The 18,120-nt window shown below is 42.7% G+C and overlaps 1 protein-coding gene across 2 annotated transcripts in view; it reads right to left on the reverse strand.

The window, feature by feature from the left end:
• Positions 1-18,120, reverse strand: part of LOC110524600 (transforming growth factor beta receptor type 3) — a 126,006-nt gene that overhangs the window by 40,080 nt on the left and 67,806 nt on the right. For both annotated transcript variants that reach the window (XM_021604413.2, XM_021604412.2), the window contains exon 5: positions 5,787-5,970. In XM_021604413.2, the coding sequence (XP_021460088.2) occupies positions 5,787-5,970 (184 nt within the window). The remainder of the gene's footprint in view (positions 1-5,786; positions 5,971-18,120) is intronic.

The raw sequence follows: 18,120 nt of genomic DNA on the forward strand, positions 1-18,120 counted from the left end.
CAAACTACCTGCCCTCCAGGACACCTACAGCACCCGATGTCACATGAAGGCCGAAAAGATTATCAAGGACATCAACCACCTGAGCCAAGGCCTGTTCCCCCCGCTATCATCCAGTAGGCGAGGTCAGAACAGGTGCATCAAAGCTCAGACCGAGAGACTAAAAAACAGCTTCTATCTCAAGGCCATCAGACTGTTAAATAACCATCACTCGCCAGCATCCACCTAGTACTCTGCCCTGAACTTAGTCACTGTCACAAGCCAGCTACCACCTGGTTACTCAACCCTGCACCTTAGAGGCTGCTGCCCTAGGTACATAGACATGGAATCACTGGTCACTTTAATAATGTAACACTGGTCACTTTAATAATATTTAAATACTGTTTTACTCATTTCATATGTATATACTGTATTCTAGTCAATGCCATCCCTCATCTATTGTGGTATATATACTAATCTATTCTAGGTATTCTACAGATATACTAAATATTCTATCCGTATACTGTCCATAATGTCTATACATCCTATCACATGTACACATACATATAGTACCAGTCAAAGGTTTGGACACACCTACTAATACATGGCTTTTTCTTTATTTTTACTATTTTGCCAAAGTATTCATCCCCATCCCAACTTTGAACATCCCACAGAGCACCATTAAATCCATTATAAAACAATTGAAAGAATATGGCACCACAACCAACCTGCCAAGAGAAGGTCGCCCACCAATATTCGTGGACAAGGCAAGGATGGCATTAATCAGTGAGGCAACAAAGAGACCAAAGATAACCCTGAAGGAGCTGCAAAGATCCACAGTGGAGATTGGAGTATCTGTCCATGGGACCACTTGAAGCCGTACACTCCACAGAGCTGGGTTTTACGGAAGAGGGGCCAGAAAAAAGCCATTGCTTAACTTCTTATGGCTGGGGGCAGTACTGAGTAGCTTGGGTGAATAAGGTGCCCAGAGTAAACTGCCTGCTACTCAGGCCCAGAAGCTAAGATATTCATATCAATCAGCTCTTATTCTCTCCTCCTTCACAGTAGAAGCCCGAAACAAGGTTCTAAAGACTGTTGACATCTAGTGGAAGCCGTAGGAAGTGCAATATGACCCCATAGACACCCCATAGACACCCCATAGACACAGATATTGGATAGGCAAAGACTACAAACCTCAGATTTCCCACTTCCTGGTTAGATTTTTTCTCAGGTTTTTGCCTGCCATATGAGTTCTGTAATACTCACAGACATCATTCAAACAGTTTTAGAAACTTCAGAGTGGTTTCTATCCAAATCTACTAATAATATGCATATCTTAGCTTCTGGGCCTGAGTAGCAGGCAGTTTACTCTGGGCACCTTATTCAGCCAAGCTACTCAATACTGCCCCCAGCCATAATAAGTTAAGGGGAAACATTTAAATGTCTTGGAATGGCCTAGTCAAAGCCCAGACCTCAATCCAATTGAGAATCTGGTATGACTTAAAGATTGCTGTCCACCAGTGGAACCCATCCACCCATCCGATGTGACAAGCTTATAGAGACATACCCCAAGACACTTAATTGCTGAAAAAGGTGGCTCTACAAAGTATTGACTTTGGGGAGGAGGGGGGGGGGGGGGGGGGGTGAATAGTTATGCTGACTCAAGTTCAGATTTTTTTTGTTTTATTTCTTGTTCGTTTCACAAGAGAAAATATTTTGCATCTTCAAAGTGGTAGGCATGTTGTGTTTATCAAATAATACAAACCCCCCAAAAATATATTTTAATTCCAGGTTGTAAGGCAACAAAATAGGAAAAAATGCCAAGGGGGGTGAATACTTTTGTAGAATAATAGTGAAGAGATCAGAACTCTGAAATAACAGACATGGAATCATGTAGTAACCAAAAGTGTTAAACCAATGTAAATATATTTTATACTTGAGATTCTTCAAAGTAGCCACCCTTGATGACAGCTTTGCACACTCTTGGCATTCTCTCAGCCAGCTTCATGAGGTAGTCACCTGGGATGCATTTCAATTAACAGGTGTGCCTTGGTCAAAATTACACAAATGAACTTTTAACAAGAAAGAGAGTGATGGAGTGCTGCATCAGATGACCTAGCCTCCACAATCACACGATCTCAACCCAATTGAGATTCTTTAGGATGTAACGGAATTTCTACTAGCAAGGATCAGACCAATGTGCAGCGTGGTAAGTGTCCATAATGATATATTTAACCTGTTAGAGCTCTAGGGGCGCTATTTCATTTTTGGATAAAAAACGTTCCCGTTTTAAGCGCGATATTTTGTCACGAAAAGATGCTCGACTATGCATATTCTTGACAGTTTTGGAAAGAAAACACTCTGAAGTTTCAGAATCTGCAAAGATTTTGTCTGTAAGTGCCCCAGAACTCATTCTACAGGCGAAACCAAGATGATGCATCACCCAGGAATTAGCAGAATTTCTGAAGCTCTGTTTTCCATTCTCTCCTTATATGGCTGTGATTGCGCAACGAATGAGCCTACACTTTCTGTCGTTCGCCCAAGGTCTTAGCAGCATTGTGACGTATTTGTAGGCATATCATTGGAAGATTGACCATAAGAGACTACATTTTCCAAGTGTCCGCCTGGTGTCCTGCGTCGAATTCGGTGCGCAATTGCCAGCTGCTTCTACTTTACCATTTGATTCAGGGGAGAAAGCATGTGTCCAAGAACGATGTATCAATGAAGAGATGTGTGAAAAACACCTTGATGATTGATTCTAAACAACGTTTGCCATGTTTTCAGTCGATATTATGGAGTTAATTTGGAAAAAAGTTTGCGTTTTGAGGACTGAATTTATGGATTTTTTTTGGTAGCCAAATGTGATGTATAAAACGGAGCTATTTCTAATACACAAGGAATCTTTTTGGAAAAACTGAGCATCTGCTATCTAACTGAGAGTATCCTCATTGAAAACATCAGAAGTTCTTCAAAGGTAAATGATTTTATTTGAAGGCTTTTATGTTTTTGTTAATGTTGCGTGCTGGATGCTAACGCTAATGCTAACGCTAAATGCTAACGCGAAATGCTAACTCTAGCTAGCTACTTTTACACAAATTATTGTTTTCCTATGGTTGAGAAGCATATTTTGAAAATCTGAGATGACAGTGTTGTTTACAAAAGGCTAAGCTTGAGAGATGGCATATTTATTTCATTTCATTTGCGATTTTCATAAATAGTTAACGTTGTGTTATGCTAATGAGCTTGCTGATAGATTTACACAATCCTGGATACAGGGGTTTTTTCATAGCTAAACGTGACGCAGAAAACGGAGCGATTTGTCCTAAACAAATAATCTTTCAGGAAAAACTGAACATTTGCTATCTGAGAGTCTCCTCATTGAAAACATCTGAAGTTCTTCAAAGGTAATTGATTTTTTTGAATGCTTTTCTGTTTTTTTGTGTAAATGTTGCCAGCTGAATGCTAATGCTAAATGCTACGTTAGCCATCAATACTGTTACACAAATGCTTGTTTTGCAATGGTTGAGAAGCATATTTTGAAAATCTGAGATGACAGTGTTGTTAACAAAAGGCTAAGCTTGAGAGCTAGCATATTTATTTCATTTCATTTGCGATTTTCATGAATAGTTAACGTTGCGTTATGGTAATGAGCTTGAGTCTGTATTCACGAACCCGGATCCGGGATGGGGAGATCAGAAAGGTTAATAAATCAACAAAACACTGAACAAAATAACAAAAGTACAAACAAACAACCAAAACAGTGCCGTATGATGAAAACACTAACACAGGATACAACCACCCACAAAACACAATAGAAAACAGGCTACCTAAATATGGCTCCCAATCAGAGACAACGACTGACACCTGCCTCTGATTGAGCACCATACTAGGCCAAACACATAGAAATATAACAACAGAACAAAACATAGAAAACAACAGAATGCCCACCGCAACTCACGCCCTGAGCAACTAAAATAAAGACATAAAAAAGGAACTAAGGTCAGAACGTGACATGGGATGAGTTGGACAGCAGAGTGAAGGAAAAGCAGCCAACAAGTGCTCAGCATATGTCGGAACTCCTTCAAGACTGTTAGAAAAGCATTCCAGGTGAAGCTGGTTGAGAGAATGCCAATAGTGTGCAAAGATGTCATCAAGGCAAAGGTTGGCTGCTTTGAAGAATCTATTTTTCTATTTGTTTAACATGTTTTTGGTTACTACATGATTCCATATGTGTTATTTCATAGTTTTGATGTCTTATATTATTCTAAGATGTAGAAAATAGTAAAAAAAACTGGAATGAGTAGGTGTGTCCAAAGTTTGACTGGTACTGTAATATATATATATATATATATAAAACAATACACATATCTAAAAGTTAAATAATTGAATTAAAAAATATATAACTATTAAGATGAGCAATGTCGGAGTCCTAATATTTCTATATTTCTTAATTCCATAATTTTACTTTCCGATGTGTGTATTGTTGTGAATTGATAGATATTACTGCACTGTTGGAGCAAGGAACACAAGCATTTTGCTACACCCGAAATAACATCTGCTAAATATGTGTACGCGACCAATAGAATTGAATTAGATTTTGACATAATGCTGTAATGTGTAATGGAGCCATTACTCCACTCCACTCCTGGCAGTAACTGTGATATTGTCTTGCATTGAAAGATAGGAGACCTATTAACGACTATCTATCTGGATGTTGATGAAGTTGAACGTGCTGTCGGTTCGGTTTATAAAGGACCAGTGGGGAGTGAAACAGTGAAGGAAGGAGTGAAGCATGGCTTCAATGGATCAATTACACAACATCCCTGGAGGAGCCCTGGACTTCCAACAGCCAGCCTCCCTACTACAGTAACTCTACTGACTGGTTGAGAGGAGATGAGGCCCCCAATGTCTGCTTTTGCTCAAGACACCTCTTCACAGTTTTTTCCACTTACAGCTCATAGTTATCAAGGAACATCTCACATTCCCTAAACCCATTAATGCCTTTGACAGTTTAGTTTACTACAAACTTTGCTGCTCAGAAGAGATCTTCCTATAGACACAAGTTGAGGAGCAAGGCCCCTATCATCTTACTTAACAGCAGCTTGAGGAGTTAAGTAGGAGATAATATGATAAATAGATCCCTCTCGTGTATTTGACTAAACCTGCTTGAAGACTTGAATAGCAAGAAACAGTCCCATGTTTGATCTCTTCAGTCTACAGATGTTGTTCTTGTTTCATCAACTTCGGTACAACTCTGCCACTTCCCTCTTTTTCTCAGAGTGCACAGGACTAGTCTATCAGGCCTCAAATCTGGCAGCAGGCCTACACACAAGCTAGCAATCAGAGAAGCGATCCCTCACAAACCTACTAGGCATTTCCATCAGTCACTTCTTCCTCACTCCACTGACTCTGGGCTCATGGTCAAATAAGAAAAGTGACAAGCAAGGAAAGCAAGGTGCCAGATTACAAAATAAAGAAAGTCTATGTGCACCTGAAGGTTGGCTAGTGGAACTGAGAAGTCAGAAAACAGAGTGTGTGCTCTGCTACTCTATGGCCTCCATTAAGAATGACTGACTGAGTAGGAACCCCTTAATTAAGGTTTAGTGGGGATGAAAAGGCCTGTCACAAGGCAAAGAAAATATACAGTTAGTGAAATTAGGTGTAAAAGTCCCCAGGCATTTTAAACGAGAATGTGGCACACACATTTCACCTGAAACCAATGGTTATCCTACAGAAAGGACAGCCAAAGATCCCTTTATGGTTCTAGGTACCAACTTTTTCCATACCTTCCCTCTAACAGTAAAACACACCTTCTCCCACTTTGATGTAGATGTCCAGGGCAATCTTGAGTTCGGAGAAGGAGGTAACGGCTCTGTACTTCTTGGTGGCCCAGTTGAGGAGGTGCTCGTTGCCATGGGGAAGTACCTCCTTCTGAACATGACAGTGGAGGGAGAAGTTCCCTGGAGGGAAGTGGACATCAGATCCCCCAGATACCTGGAGGAAGGAGAGATACAACAATGTTATAGACAGTCAGTAAGAGAGACACCATGGCTTTACAAATACAGTACACTTTTCATCAAGAGACATAGCCCTGAGACATGGCTGTAGTGTGTTAGGAGTTATACTGTAGGAGTCTACAGCTATGTATCAGCACTACACAAGACACAGGGAATTTGACCACTGAGGTTTCAGATAGCTGGAGTTGAGAGACACAATGAGGTTACAGACAGATACTGTACATCAGAAGAAATAGCCCCAAGACATGGCTGTAGGCTGCTATGGCATTACAGTAGGTGTAATAAGACTCATAGTCAGTTATAGGAGTCTACAGCCTTGTCTCAGGACTAAAGGGACCACAGAGGGACATCACTTTGCCGGTGAGAGAAAAGAGCTGAAGGTAAGGATTCCACAGAATGACTGTGATACAGTAGTTTTCTGTATGACACTATGGCCCGGTTTCCCAGCCACAGATAAAACCTAGTCCTGGACTAAATAGCAAGCTCAAAGGAGAATCTCCATTGGACATTATTTTTAGTCTAGAACAAGGCTTAATTAGTGTCGAAAAAACCTGACCCTAGCTGGAACATTTGAAAATTGTGGGAGGCAACCCAGCTGTCTAGAGAGACTAAGGCTTAATCAGTGTGTGGGAAACCGGTGCTAAGAGACTACCTAAAGCATTATGGACCTAGGGAGACGAAACACAGAGATACCATAGGAACAGTAATAGGGTGTGGGGATTTACAGTATCGGTATATCTAGTCCAGAGAGCAATAAGCATTGATTTAATATCATAGGGATGATTTTTGATAGTCTAATCTACATCAAATAACTTTTGATTACTTTTAGCAGTCTCCATTTCAGCTACTGAAGGAAATACATGTTTAGAGTTACTGAGGACATAAAATGGTAAGCTACCACAAGGTAGCTGTGATTTACTGTTCAGAAGCTGTATTTTCGATTGGGCTCATGGAGTTAGTTTTCAAGACTTTCACTCACAACGACTTCTTCGTTGATAAAGATATGCACATAAAACTCAATTCTGTATTGATATGTTCATCCACTTTTTGGGAAAATAACAAATTCGAGACAATAAAAGTAAAGGCCTGCCTAGAGGCAAACAAAAAAAGACATGAACAGACCTTTCCAAAGTTAAAACTTCCATCTAAACTTTGCGCAAACACATCTTTCACACTCCATCCCCATTCATTATTTTAAGACCTCTCGCAATGTTCTCTCCTTATTTTCACACAAGGTCCCCTTGCACAATAAGGTGTCTGATTTCTACTGTTTATATAACCTGTTATTGTGCGTAAGCAGTGTGCAGGGATTTATCAAAATCTGTCATGAATGTAGCTAGCAGATACACACACGCACGTGATTGCATATGCACAAACACTTATCTGTCTTCATCATAGGTAACACATGTGCAAGATGCGCGTGTCTGTGTATGCATGCTCACACACACACACACACACACACACACACACACAATAACTCAGAGGTACAAAAGAAAGAGGCAACTTTTATCAATGCAGTATGTTTGTTTGGCGTTGCCATTGGGGATCATCTCAAAGTAGATCATTTTGCCATATTAGAGCCGGCTGAGAGTGGGATGATACAATGAGACACAGCCTAAGCCTAGGTAGGTAAAAAAGTGTGAGAGCACAAAACCCAGCTGTAATATGCAGAGTCAAAAGAAGAAGAAGAAAATGTGAGCTGAGCCCACAATGAAATGCTGGTTTGTCTTCTGGCAGAGAGGGAAGGAGGGATTGAGGAAGGGATGGAGGGAAAGAGAGAAACTTGGCATGTGTGAGTGTGTGTGTGCATAGAACAGGGAGCAGAGAAAGAGAGAGAAGTAGAGAGAAAGCGAGACCACCCCTTTTGGTTCTTAATGGACCTCGACCCATTTGCTTCATTTCAGAGGGATAAACATTCACATGCGCTGAAAAACCTACTACTGACTGTAGTACAACTGTGAGCAGGGCTGAGCATCCCAGGCCAGTCGGCGGCCCCAACACACAGTCTCGTCTAGATATCCTACTTCATTATATTTCCATACTTGTCATTCTTATTACCAAGGCCTCCAATGTAAAGTGGGGGGCAGCTGACAACATGCTGCCTGGCAGGCCAAATTAAAACATTAACTCATAGAACTAAACTGATAGAGCGTAGTGCTGAATGGACCATTTCCCTAAAGCGTAGGTGGACATATAGGATCATTACGATCATTCACACTTTGATGCCTTCCCCAGATTTTGGTTAATAGGAATTTTCCAAAGAGGGGGGAGAGGAAAGCAAAAACACAAGAATCTACTGCAACGTTAGTTAATTTTTTAAATCATGGTGCCCATTTGTTTGTGTGAAAATTAGTTACATTATCTCTGTTATCTCTCCATCCCTATTTGGAGCTCCAGACAGAGAGGTTCTCCATTCCCCAAACACACGCACACGCACGTACACAAACACACACACACACTAGCCAACACTATCTGCAACATCTGCCTGACCCCTGGCCTCTCCTCTCTATGTTCCTGGCATTGTCACCACAGATAATAAATTCCAAAACCAGGGAGACGAACACTGTCGAAGAATTCACCGCTACGTAGATATTTATTTTTAGTAATAACGTTTACTAAGACTATGGCAGGAAGGAAAGGAAAACTTAAGTGGAGAAAGATGGAGCACCATGCCATTGCCTGACTGCCTCACCTAAGCTATCAAATGTGAAATAGAGCAATGGAGGAACGCTGAGAAAAGAGAGGGAAGGAGGAAGAGGAGGGGGAAGATGAGGAAGAGGAAGGGGTTTACTTTGGGAAACCTTCCCAAGCTCAGCAGAGTTTATCAATTTAATTGTGGAAATATGACTGTAATTAGTCTTAAATAATTAGTGGGGGAAGCCTGAAACCCCAAATTAGCTCCAGGCCTTTACATGGTGATTTGACACCTCAATAATATGATATGGGAATATGAAAGAAGAGACTCGGAGAGACCCACTTTGGGACTCGACCAGTTAGCTGAGGGAAAGAGAGAGAGAAAGAAAGAGAGAGAGGAGGGCTTTTGAGATTTTAAAAAAAATGGAATATATGAGTAATGTTTTTATCAAAGACTTGAAAGTTTGAAGAAAGTAATTGCCACGAGCATCCACTTTTACAAGAACACAAACTGTGAAGCCAGCACTTGCATGAGAACTGCTTGAAAATGTAAAAGCAATGCTATTCTTAATTTTTCCACTCCCAGAGTATCAACAATACTTCAACGTAGTGCTATATGCATAGACATCAATGACTGACACAATGGGACGATTAACTCAATGATTCATACAATACACAGAACATACATTTTTGTCTTTATATTGTCCCTACTGTCATAGGCATGTACGCTACTCGTTGCCTTGTGTTTCTTATCACCCCGTTCTCCCTGAAAAGAGAAGAGGAGGATATGACTAAACGTGCAGAGAGAGAAAGGGCCTTATTCCTAAACTTGATCCCTGAACACATAAATCATTGTTGTTTATATTTCCTCTGCTCACAAACAGACCCAGACAGACAGACAAACAGACTAGCTTAGTCCTGGGCTCGCTGTATCATGACTTAACACCTAACGCACCAAAGCATGGCCTGTCTGTCTGTCTGGCCTCTTTCTGTCTGTCTGGCCTCTTTCTGTCGGTCTGGAATCAGCTCAGGTCCGCACTCAGAGGTGAGCGCCGGGGAACTTTGCAAAGCCAAAAGATAACCTCATTCTACCTAACTGAGCATGGAGTTAATCTCCAATGAGGAGTTATTGGGCAGTTCAAAGCCAAATATAAGGCTACTTGAGTATAACCAGGGATGAAACTCTAGTCTGGAACATTTTCTACAAGCCCAATATGAAAAATACTACCCTCTGGCAAGCTAGCTAGCCTAATTTCCATGGGTATAACACAATTGGAAGGGTCATATCTGTTGAAAAAGCATTTGGCATCCTCAACTGTTCAGCAGAACATGCAACGTGACACAATTAAAAACTACCCACACTTTCAAAGAGATTTTTCGACAATCCACTGATGTCTACCTAACAGCCATAGAGAGCTAAGCCTGCTTACTGTAACATTGGTCCCTTGCTTCTCTCCGCAAAGTTTAAAACCCAACAATAACATGTGCATGCTGCCCAGTACCCTGCATGGTCTGTGGCGTTTTAAAAGCATATTTGCCTGTGGTTGGTTTCCTGGCCTCTCTGCCTATGTGTGTGAGTCTACATATTACTTCCATATGTGCCAGTTGTGGTGAGGGGAGAGGAGAGACGCCATGCCAAATGTTTTATATTCATTATCAGAGAGCTGCAATCCTACTACCTAAGCAACACCCACAGTAAAGCACAACCTGAGAAAATACCATGTCTGTTTGGAGAGACAGAGAGGGGATGTGAGATAATAGGAGCGTGCTCTAATGCAGATTATATAAATGTGATAAATGCTTTTGTGGGTGATTTGATCTGCTCTCTCAAGACTGGCTCCAGGATAGCTAATCAAACTCAGTGTGTGTGTGTGTGTGTGTGTGTGTGTGTGTGTGTGTGTGTGTGTGTGTGTGTGTGTGTGTGTGTGTGTGTGTGTGTGTGTGTGTGTGTGCGTGTGTGTGTGTGTGTACTGGCAGGGAGAGCTGTTGCGTAGAAAACAACACCATCTGTCTCTGCATCAAAGCCAATATTGGGCTGGCCATGGTTCCAATTAACAATTACATAGATCGAGAGAGAGAGAGAGAGAGAGAGAGAGAGAGAGAGATGAAAGAAAGAGATACAGAGAAAGACAGAGACATAGAAAGATAGATGAGTAGAGAAAAGAAAGAAAGAGAGCGAGCGAGAACAAGACAGAGAGAAGAAGATAGAGAGAGCGAGAGAAAAAGAAAGAGAACAAAGGGAACGAGATTTGCACATCATAACACACTGTGCATAGCCATAATATGACATTTGAAATGTGTCTATTCCTTTGAAACTTGTGAGTATAATGTTAATGAGTATAATGTTAATTTTCTATTGTTTATTTAACTTTTGTTTATTATTTATTTCACTTGCTTTGGCAATGTAAACATATTTCCCATGCCAATAAAGCCCTTTGAATTGAATTGAATGGGAGAGAGAGGGGGGAGAGGGATTTAAAGAGAGACAAAAAGGAAAAAGATAGATAGTTGATGTGAGCCATGACCACCCTTTCAAAGCTCTTCATGACTACAGACGTGTGTGCTACGGATCGGTAGTCATTTAGGCAGGTTCCCTTGGTGTTCTTGGGCACAGGGACTATGGTGGTCTGCTTAAAACATGTTGGTATTACAGACTCGGTCAGGGATAGGTTGAACATGTCAGTGAAGACACTTGCCAATTGGTCAGCGCATGCTCGGAGTACAGGTCTTGGTAATCCGTCTGGCCCTGGGCCTTATGAATGTTGACCTCTATAGAGAGAGTGATCACACAGTCGTCCGGAACTGCTGGTGTTCTCATTCAGTGTTGCATGCCTCGAAGCATGCATAAAAGTAATTTAGCTCGTCTGGTATGCTTATGTCACTGGGCAGCTCACAACTCACAACAAAGTTTGCACGCCCTGCCACATCCGGCGAGCTTTGGAGCCGGTGTAGTAGGATTCAATCTTAGTCCTGTATTGCCTGTTTGATGGTTCGTAGGAAGGCATAGCGGGATTTCTAATAAGCTTCCTGGAAAGCTTCCTTGAAATTGGCAGCTCTACCCTTTAGCTCAGTGCGAATGTTACCTGTAATCCATGGCTTCTGGTTGGGGTATGTACGTATGGTCACTGTGGGGACGACGTCATCAATGCACTTATTGATAAAGCCAGTGACTGATGTGGTGTACTCCTCAATGCCATCGGAATAATCCCGGAACATATTCCAGTCGGTGCTAGTAAAAAACACTCCTGTAGCTTAGCATCTGCGTCATCTCACCACTTCCGTATGTATTGGTACTTCGTGCTTTAGTTGTTGCTTGTCAATAGGAATCAGGAAGATAGAGTTATGCTCAGATTTGCCAAATGGAGGGAGAGCTTTGTATGCATCTCTGTGTGTGGAGTAAAGGTGGTCTATAGTTTATTTCCCTCTTATTGCACATGTAACATGCTGGTAGAAATTAGGTAAAATGGATTTAAGTTTGCCTGCATTAAAGTCCCCGGCCACTAGGAGCGTCACATCTGCATGAGCAGTGTCTTGTTTTCTTATGGCCTTATAAAGCTTGTTGAGTGTGGTCTTATTGCCAGCATCGGTTTGTGGTGGTAAATAGACAGCTACGAAAAGTATAGATGAAAAATAGTAAATAGTGTGGTCTACAGCTTATCTACCTCAGGCGAGCAAAACCTCAAGACTTCATTAATATTATATTTCGTGCACCAGCTGTTATTGACAAATAGAAAGACAGCCAACCCTTGTTTTACCGGAGACAGCTGTTCTATCTTGTCGATGCACGGAGAACCCAGCCATCTCTATGTTATCCATGTTGTCATTCAGACACAACTCAGTGAAACGGGACAGTTAATGTCCCATTGGTAGGATAGGCTTAAATCGGATCTCATCCAGTTTATTATCCAATGATTGCATGTTGGCTAATAGGTCTGATAGTAGAGGCGGGTTACTCACTCGCCATCTGATTCTTACAAGGCACCCTGACCTATGACCATTATACAGTATCTCTGTCTCTTCTTCATGCGAATGACGGGGATTTGGGCCTTGTCCGGTGTCTGAAGTAAATCCTTCGCATTAGACTCATTAAAGAAAAAATCTTTGTTCAGTACGAGGTGAGTAATCGCTGTTCTGATATCCAGAAGCTCTTTTCGGTCATAAGAGAATAAGTTACACATAACATGGAAAAAACACACACAATAGCACAATTGGTTACGAGCCCGTAAAACGGCAGCCATCTCCTCTGGCGTCATTAATCAATTCACACACCAAGTTCAAATAATGTAATAAAAGAAAGAAAAGAGAGGGAAAATGAGGAAGACTTGGCAAACAGAGAGAGAGCACATTCCAACATCTAAACTTTACAATGCTGCTCCATCAAAAGGCCAGAGAGAACAGAGATGTGTTTCAGATCAAACTAGTCAAACAAAGAGGCACGATAACACCATATGCAATAGAGACACAGACAAAGTCATACAGCCAACTTCCCTAAAGACATGGAAACATGCCCTCTTTTGGATTGTAATTGTTCCCTCCTGAAATTACATTGGCTTGATTTGCTGTGTCCATCTTTCATTTCATGTTAGAATTGGTATTCTTTCATTACTCAGTACTTCTGATTGACAGGGAGTGTTGCGGCGCATGTTTACCAACAGAATGTCTGGATTTTAAAAGGCTGGAGGTAAGGAGGGTGCAGTGGGCCAACAGCAACAGTGTGTTTACCAGACAGAGCAGGGCTAAACTGCAACGGTTCCAGGGCCCATCCGTGTCTGTCTGTGGACCCTAGAATAGGGGACCAGGAAACGAGGCCTTGGCAGAGCTGATCAAGTGTGTGTGTGTGTGTGTGTTTGTGTGTGTGTGTGTGTGTGTGTGCATGTGTGTGTGTGTGTGTGTGTGTGTGTAGCAGGGCTGATGCATGGCCCATTAGCCCCAGGAAACAAGCTCTCTAATGGGGGAACAGCGTAAAGAAGGCCTGGGTCGAGGTGTTACTATAGTTTCTGTTACTCCATATATCCACCACACAGCACCTTCTCTCCAACTCTCTGGAAGCTGCTAGCTGTCTCCACTAGCTCAGCCCTCACAATGTCATAGTGTTTGTGTCAGACAGACAGTCAGACCAGTGAGAGTATGATGAGGCAAGTGTGGCTCTAGTCATGAGGATGGTGCTTTAAGCAGGGGAGATGTGGCTGCATGCAGTATGATGGGGTTTATCCTCCTCCTCCTCCTCCTCTTCCTCCTCCTCCTCCACATCCTCCTACAGGACAAACAGGCAGAGTGAAGCACCGACAGTGTGCGGGACAGGAAGAGTGGGTGTACATCCTTTCTTTCACCCTGTCCCGTCTCGTTGTCCAGTCATTGTGTGTCTGGGTTCCATGGTGGCATGTTAACGAGGCGTCCCGGTGGAGCTAACCTGAACCTGAGGAGAGCAGAGGCTCCTGGGTACCTGAACCTGAGGATAGCAGAGGCTCCTGGGTACCTGAACCAGAGGAGCGCAGAGGCTCCTGGGTACCTGAACCTGAGGAGAGCAGAGGCTCCTGGGTACCTGAAACTGAGGCAGGCAGAGGCTCCTGGGAATCTGGTAATGGCTAAGTGCAGACAGGCTAACAGATAGGATGTACAAGGCAACTCGATCTGCGCACAGCCAGAGGGCCTGGAGCTGTCACTCAAACACACAACCCAACACTTACCTTACTTTGCCATAGCTAAGGACCAGAGTGGAACTCCACAGACAGACTGCTAATCTGGTACAGTCACTTCATTGTTAGAGTGAATGTGTCTGAATAGGACTCACATATGACTCAAGTGTATATGTGTAGCTTGCCAAGGCCATTAAGAAAATCTCACATAAACTATTTAGATGAAAATGACAAAATCTGTTTATGTGAATATATGATACTGAGGGTACATTCAAGTATCCCTGAACAGTAGCACTGTCACCAGGGAGGAGTCCTATCCCCTTCCCTCTTCACAGTGGGAAAGATCCCATGTCTAACAAATAAAATCAAATTTTATTGGTCACATACACATGGTTAGCAGATGTTAATGCGAGTGTAGTGAAATGCTTGTGCTTCTAGTTCCGACCGTGCAGTAATACAGTAATATCTAACAAGAAATCTAACAATTTCACAAGATCTACCTTATACCCACAAGTGTAAAGGAATGATTAAGAATATGTACATACAGTGGGGCAAAAAAGTATTTAGTCAGCCACCAATTGTGCAAGTTCTCCCACTTAAAAAGATGAGAGAGGCCTGTAATATTCATCATAGGTACACTTCAACTATGACAGACAAAATCAGAAAAAAAATCAAGAAAATCACATTGTAGGATTTTTAATGAATTTATTTGCAATTATGGTGGAAAATAAGTATTTGGTCACCTACAAACAAGCAAGATTTCTGTCTCTCACAGACCTGTAACTTCTTCTTTAAGAGGCTCCTCCTCTGTCCTCCACTCGTTACCTGTATTAATGGCACCTGTTTGAACTTGTTATCAGTATAAAAGACACCTGTCTACAACCTCAAACAGTCACACTCCAAACTCCACTATGGCCAAGACCAAAGAGCTGTCAAAGGACACCAGAAACAAAATTGTAGACCTGCTCCAGACTGGGAAGACTGAATCTGCAATAGGTAAGCAGCTTGGTTTGAAGAAATCAACTGTGGGAGCAATTATTAGGAAATGGAAGACATACAAGACCACTGATAGACCACTCGATCTGGGGCTCCAAGCAAGATCTCACGCCATGGGGTCAAAATGATCACAAGAACGGTGAGTAAAAATCCCAGAACCACACGGGGGGACCTAGTGAATGACCTGCAGAGAGCAGGGACCAAAGTAACAAAGCCTACCATCAGTAACACACTACGCCGCCAGGGACTCAAATCCTGCAGTGCCAGACGTGTCCCCCTGCTTAAGCCAGTACATGTGCAGGCCCGTCTGAAGTTTGCTAGAGAGCATTTGGATGATCCAGAAGAAGATTGGGAGAATGTCATATGGAACCAAAATATAACTTTTTGGTAAAAACTCAACTCGTCGTTTTTGGAGGACAAAGAATGCCGAGTTGCATCCAAAGAACACAATACCTACTGTGAAGCATGGGGGTGGAAACATCATGCTTTGGGGCTGTTTTTCTGCAAAGTGACCAGGACGACTGATCCGTGTAAAGGAAAGAATGAATGGGGCCATGTATCGTGAGATTTTGAGTGAAAACCTCCTTCCATCAGCAAGGGCATTGAAGATGAAACGTAGCTGGGTCTTTCAGCATGACAATGATCCCAAACACACCGCCCGGGCAACGAAGGAGTGGCTTCGTAAGAAGCATTTCAAGGTCCTGGAGTGGCTTAGCCAGTCTCCAGATCTCAACCCCATAGAAAATCTTTGGAGGGAGTTGAAAGTCCATGTTGCCCAGCAACAGCCCCAAAACATCACTACTCTAGAGGAGATCTGCATGGAGGAATGGGCCAAAATACCAGCAACAGTGTGTGAAAAGCTTGTGAAGACTTACAGAATAGTTTGACCTCTGTCATTGTCAACAAAGGGTATAAAACAAAGTATTGAGATAAACTTTTGTTATTGACCAAATACTTATTTTCCACCATAATTTGCAAATAAATTCATTAAAAATCCTACAATGTGATTTTCTGGATTTTTTCCCCCTCATTTTGTCTGTCATAGTTGAAATGTACCTATGATGAAAATTACAGGCCTCTCTCATCTTTTTAAGTGGGAGAACTTGCACAATTGGTGGCTGACTAAATACTTTTTTGCCCCACTGTATAAATATATCGATGAGCGATGGCCGAACGGCATAGGAAAGAAGGAGTAGATGGTATAGAGTACAGTATATACATATGAGATGAGTAATGTAGGGTATGTAAACATTATATAAAGTGGCATAGTTTAAAGTGACTAGTGATACATTTATTACATCCAATTTTTTATTATTAAAGTGGCTAGAGATTGAGTCTGTATGGTGGCAGAAGCCACTCAATGTTAGTGATGGCTGTTTAACAGTCTGATGGCCTTGAGATAAAAGCTGTTTTTCAGTCTCTCGGTCCCAGCTTTGATGCATCTGTAATGACCTCGCCATCTGGATGATAGCGGGGTGAACAAGCAGTGGCTCGGGTGGTTGTTGTCCTTGATGATCTTTTTGGCCTTCCTGTGACATCGGGTGGTGTAGGTGTCCTGGAGGGCAGGAGGTTTGCCCCCAGTGATGCGTTGTGCAGACCTCACTACCCTCTGGAGAGCCTAACGGTTGTGGGCGGAGCAGTTGCCATACCAGGCATCTGGTATCTGTAAAAGTTTGTGAGTTTTTGGTGACAAGCCACATTTTTTCAGCCTCCTGAGTTTGAAGAGGCACTGTTGCGCCTTCTTCACCACGCTGTCTGTGTGGGTGGACAATTTCAGTTTGTCCGTGATGTGTACGCCGAGGAACTTAAAACTTTCCACCTTCTCCACTACTGTCCCGTCGATGTGGATAGGGGGGTGCTCCCTCTGCTGTTTCCTGAAGTCCACGATCATCTTCTTTGTTTTGTTGACGTTGAGTGTGAGGTTATTTTCCTGACACCACACTCTGAGGGCCCTCACCTCAAAGTCCAGGACCCAATTGCACAGGGCGGGGTCGAGACCCAGGGTCTCGAGCTTAATGACATGTTTGGGGGTTACTATCGTATTAAATGCTGAGCTGTAATCGATGAACAGCATTCTTACATAGGTATTCCTCTTGTCCAGATGGGTTAGGGCAGTGTGCAGTGTGGTTGCGATTGCGTCATCTGTGGACCTATTGGGGCGGTAAGCAAATTGGAGTTGGTCTAGAGTGTCAGGTAGGGTGGAGGTGATATGATCCTTGACTAGTCTCTCAAAGCACTTCATGATGACAGAAGTGAGTGCTTCGGGGCGATAATCGTTTAGCTCAGTTACCTTAGCTTTCTTGGGAACAGGAACAATGGTGGCCCTCCTGAAGCATGTGGAAACAGCAGACTGGGATAGGGATTGATTGAATATGTCCCAAAACACCAGCCAGCTGGTCTGCGCATGCTCTGAGGACGCGGCTGGGGATGCCATCTGGGCCGGCAGCCTTGCCAAGGTTAACACGTTTAAATTGTTTTATTTACGGTGGCCTTGGTGAAGGAGAGCCCGCAGGTTTTGGTAGCGGGCCGTGTCAGTGGCACGTGTCAGTCCTCAAAGCGAGCAAAGAAGTTGTTTAGTTTGTATGGGAGCAAGACATCAGTGTCCACGACGGGGCTGGTTTTCTTTTTGTAGTCCGTGATTGACTGTAGACTCTGCCACATACATCTCGTGTCTGAGCTGTTGAATTGCGACTCTACTTTGTCTCTATAGCTTAGCTTGTTTGATTGCCTTGCAGAGGGAATAGCTACTGTTTGTATTTGGTCATGTTTCCGGTCGCCTTGCCATGATTAAAAGCAGTGGTTTTGCGCGAATGCTGCCATCAATCCACGGTTTCTGGTTGGCGAAGGATTTAATGGTCACC

This window comes from Oncorhynchus mykiss, chromosome 5 (assembly GCF_013265735.2).
Source record: "Oncorhynchus mykiss isolate Arlee chromosome 5, USDA_OmykA_1.1, whole genome shotgun sequence".
NCBI classification, from domain to species: domain Eukaryota; kingdom Metazoa; phylum Chordata; class Actinopteri; order Salmoniformes; family Salmonidae; genus Oncorhynchus; species Oncorhynchus mykiss.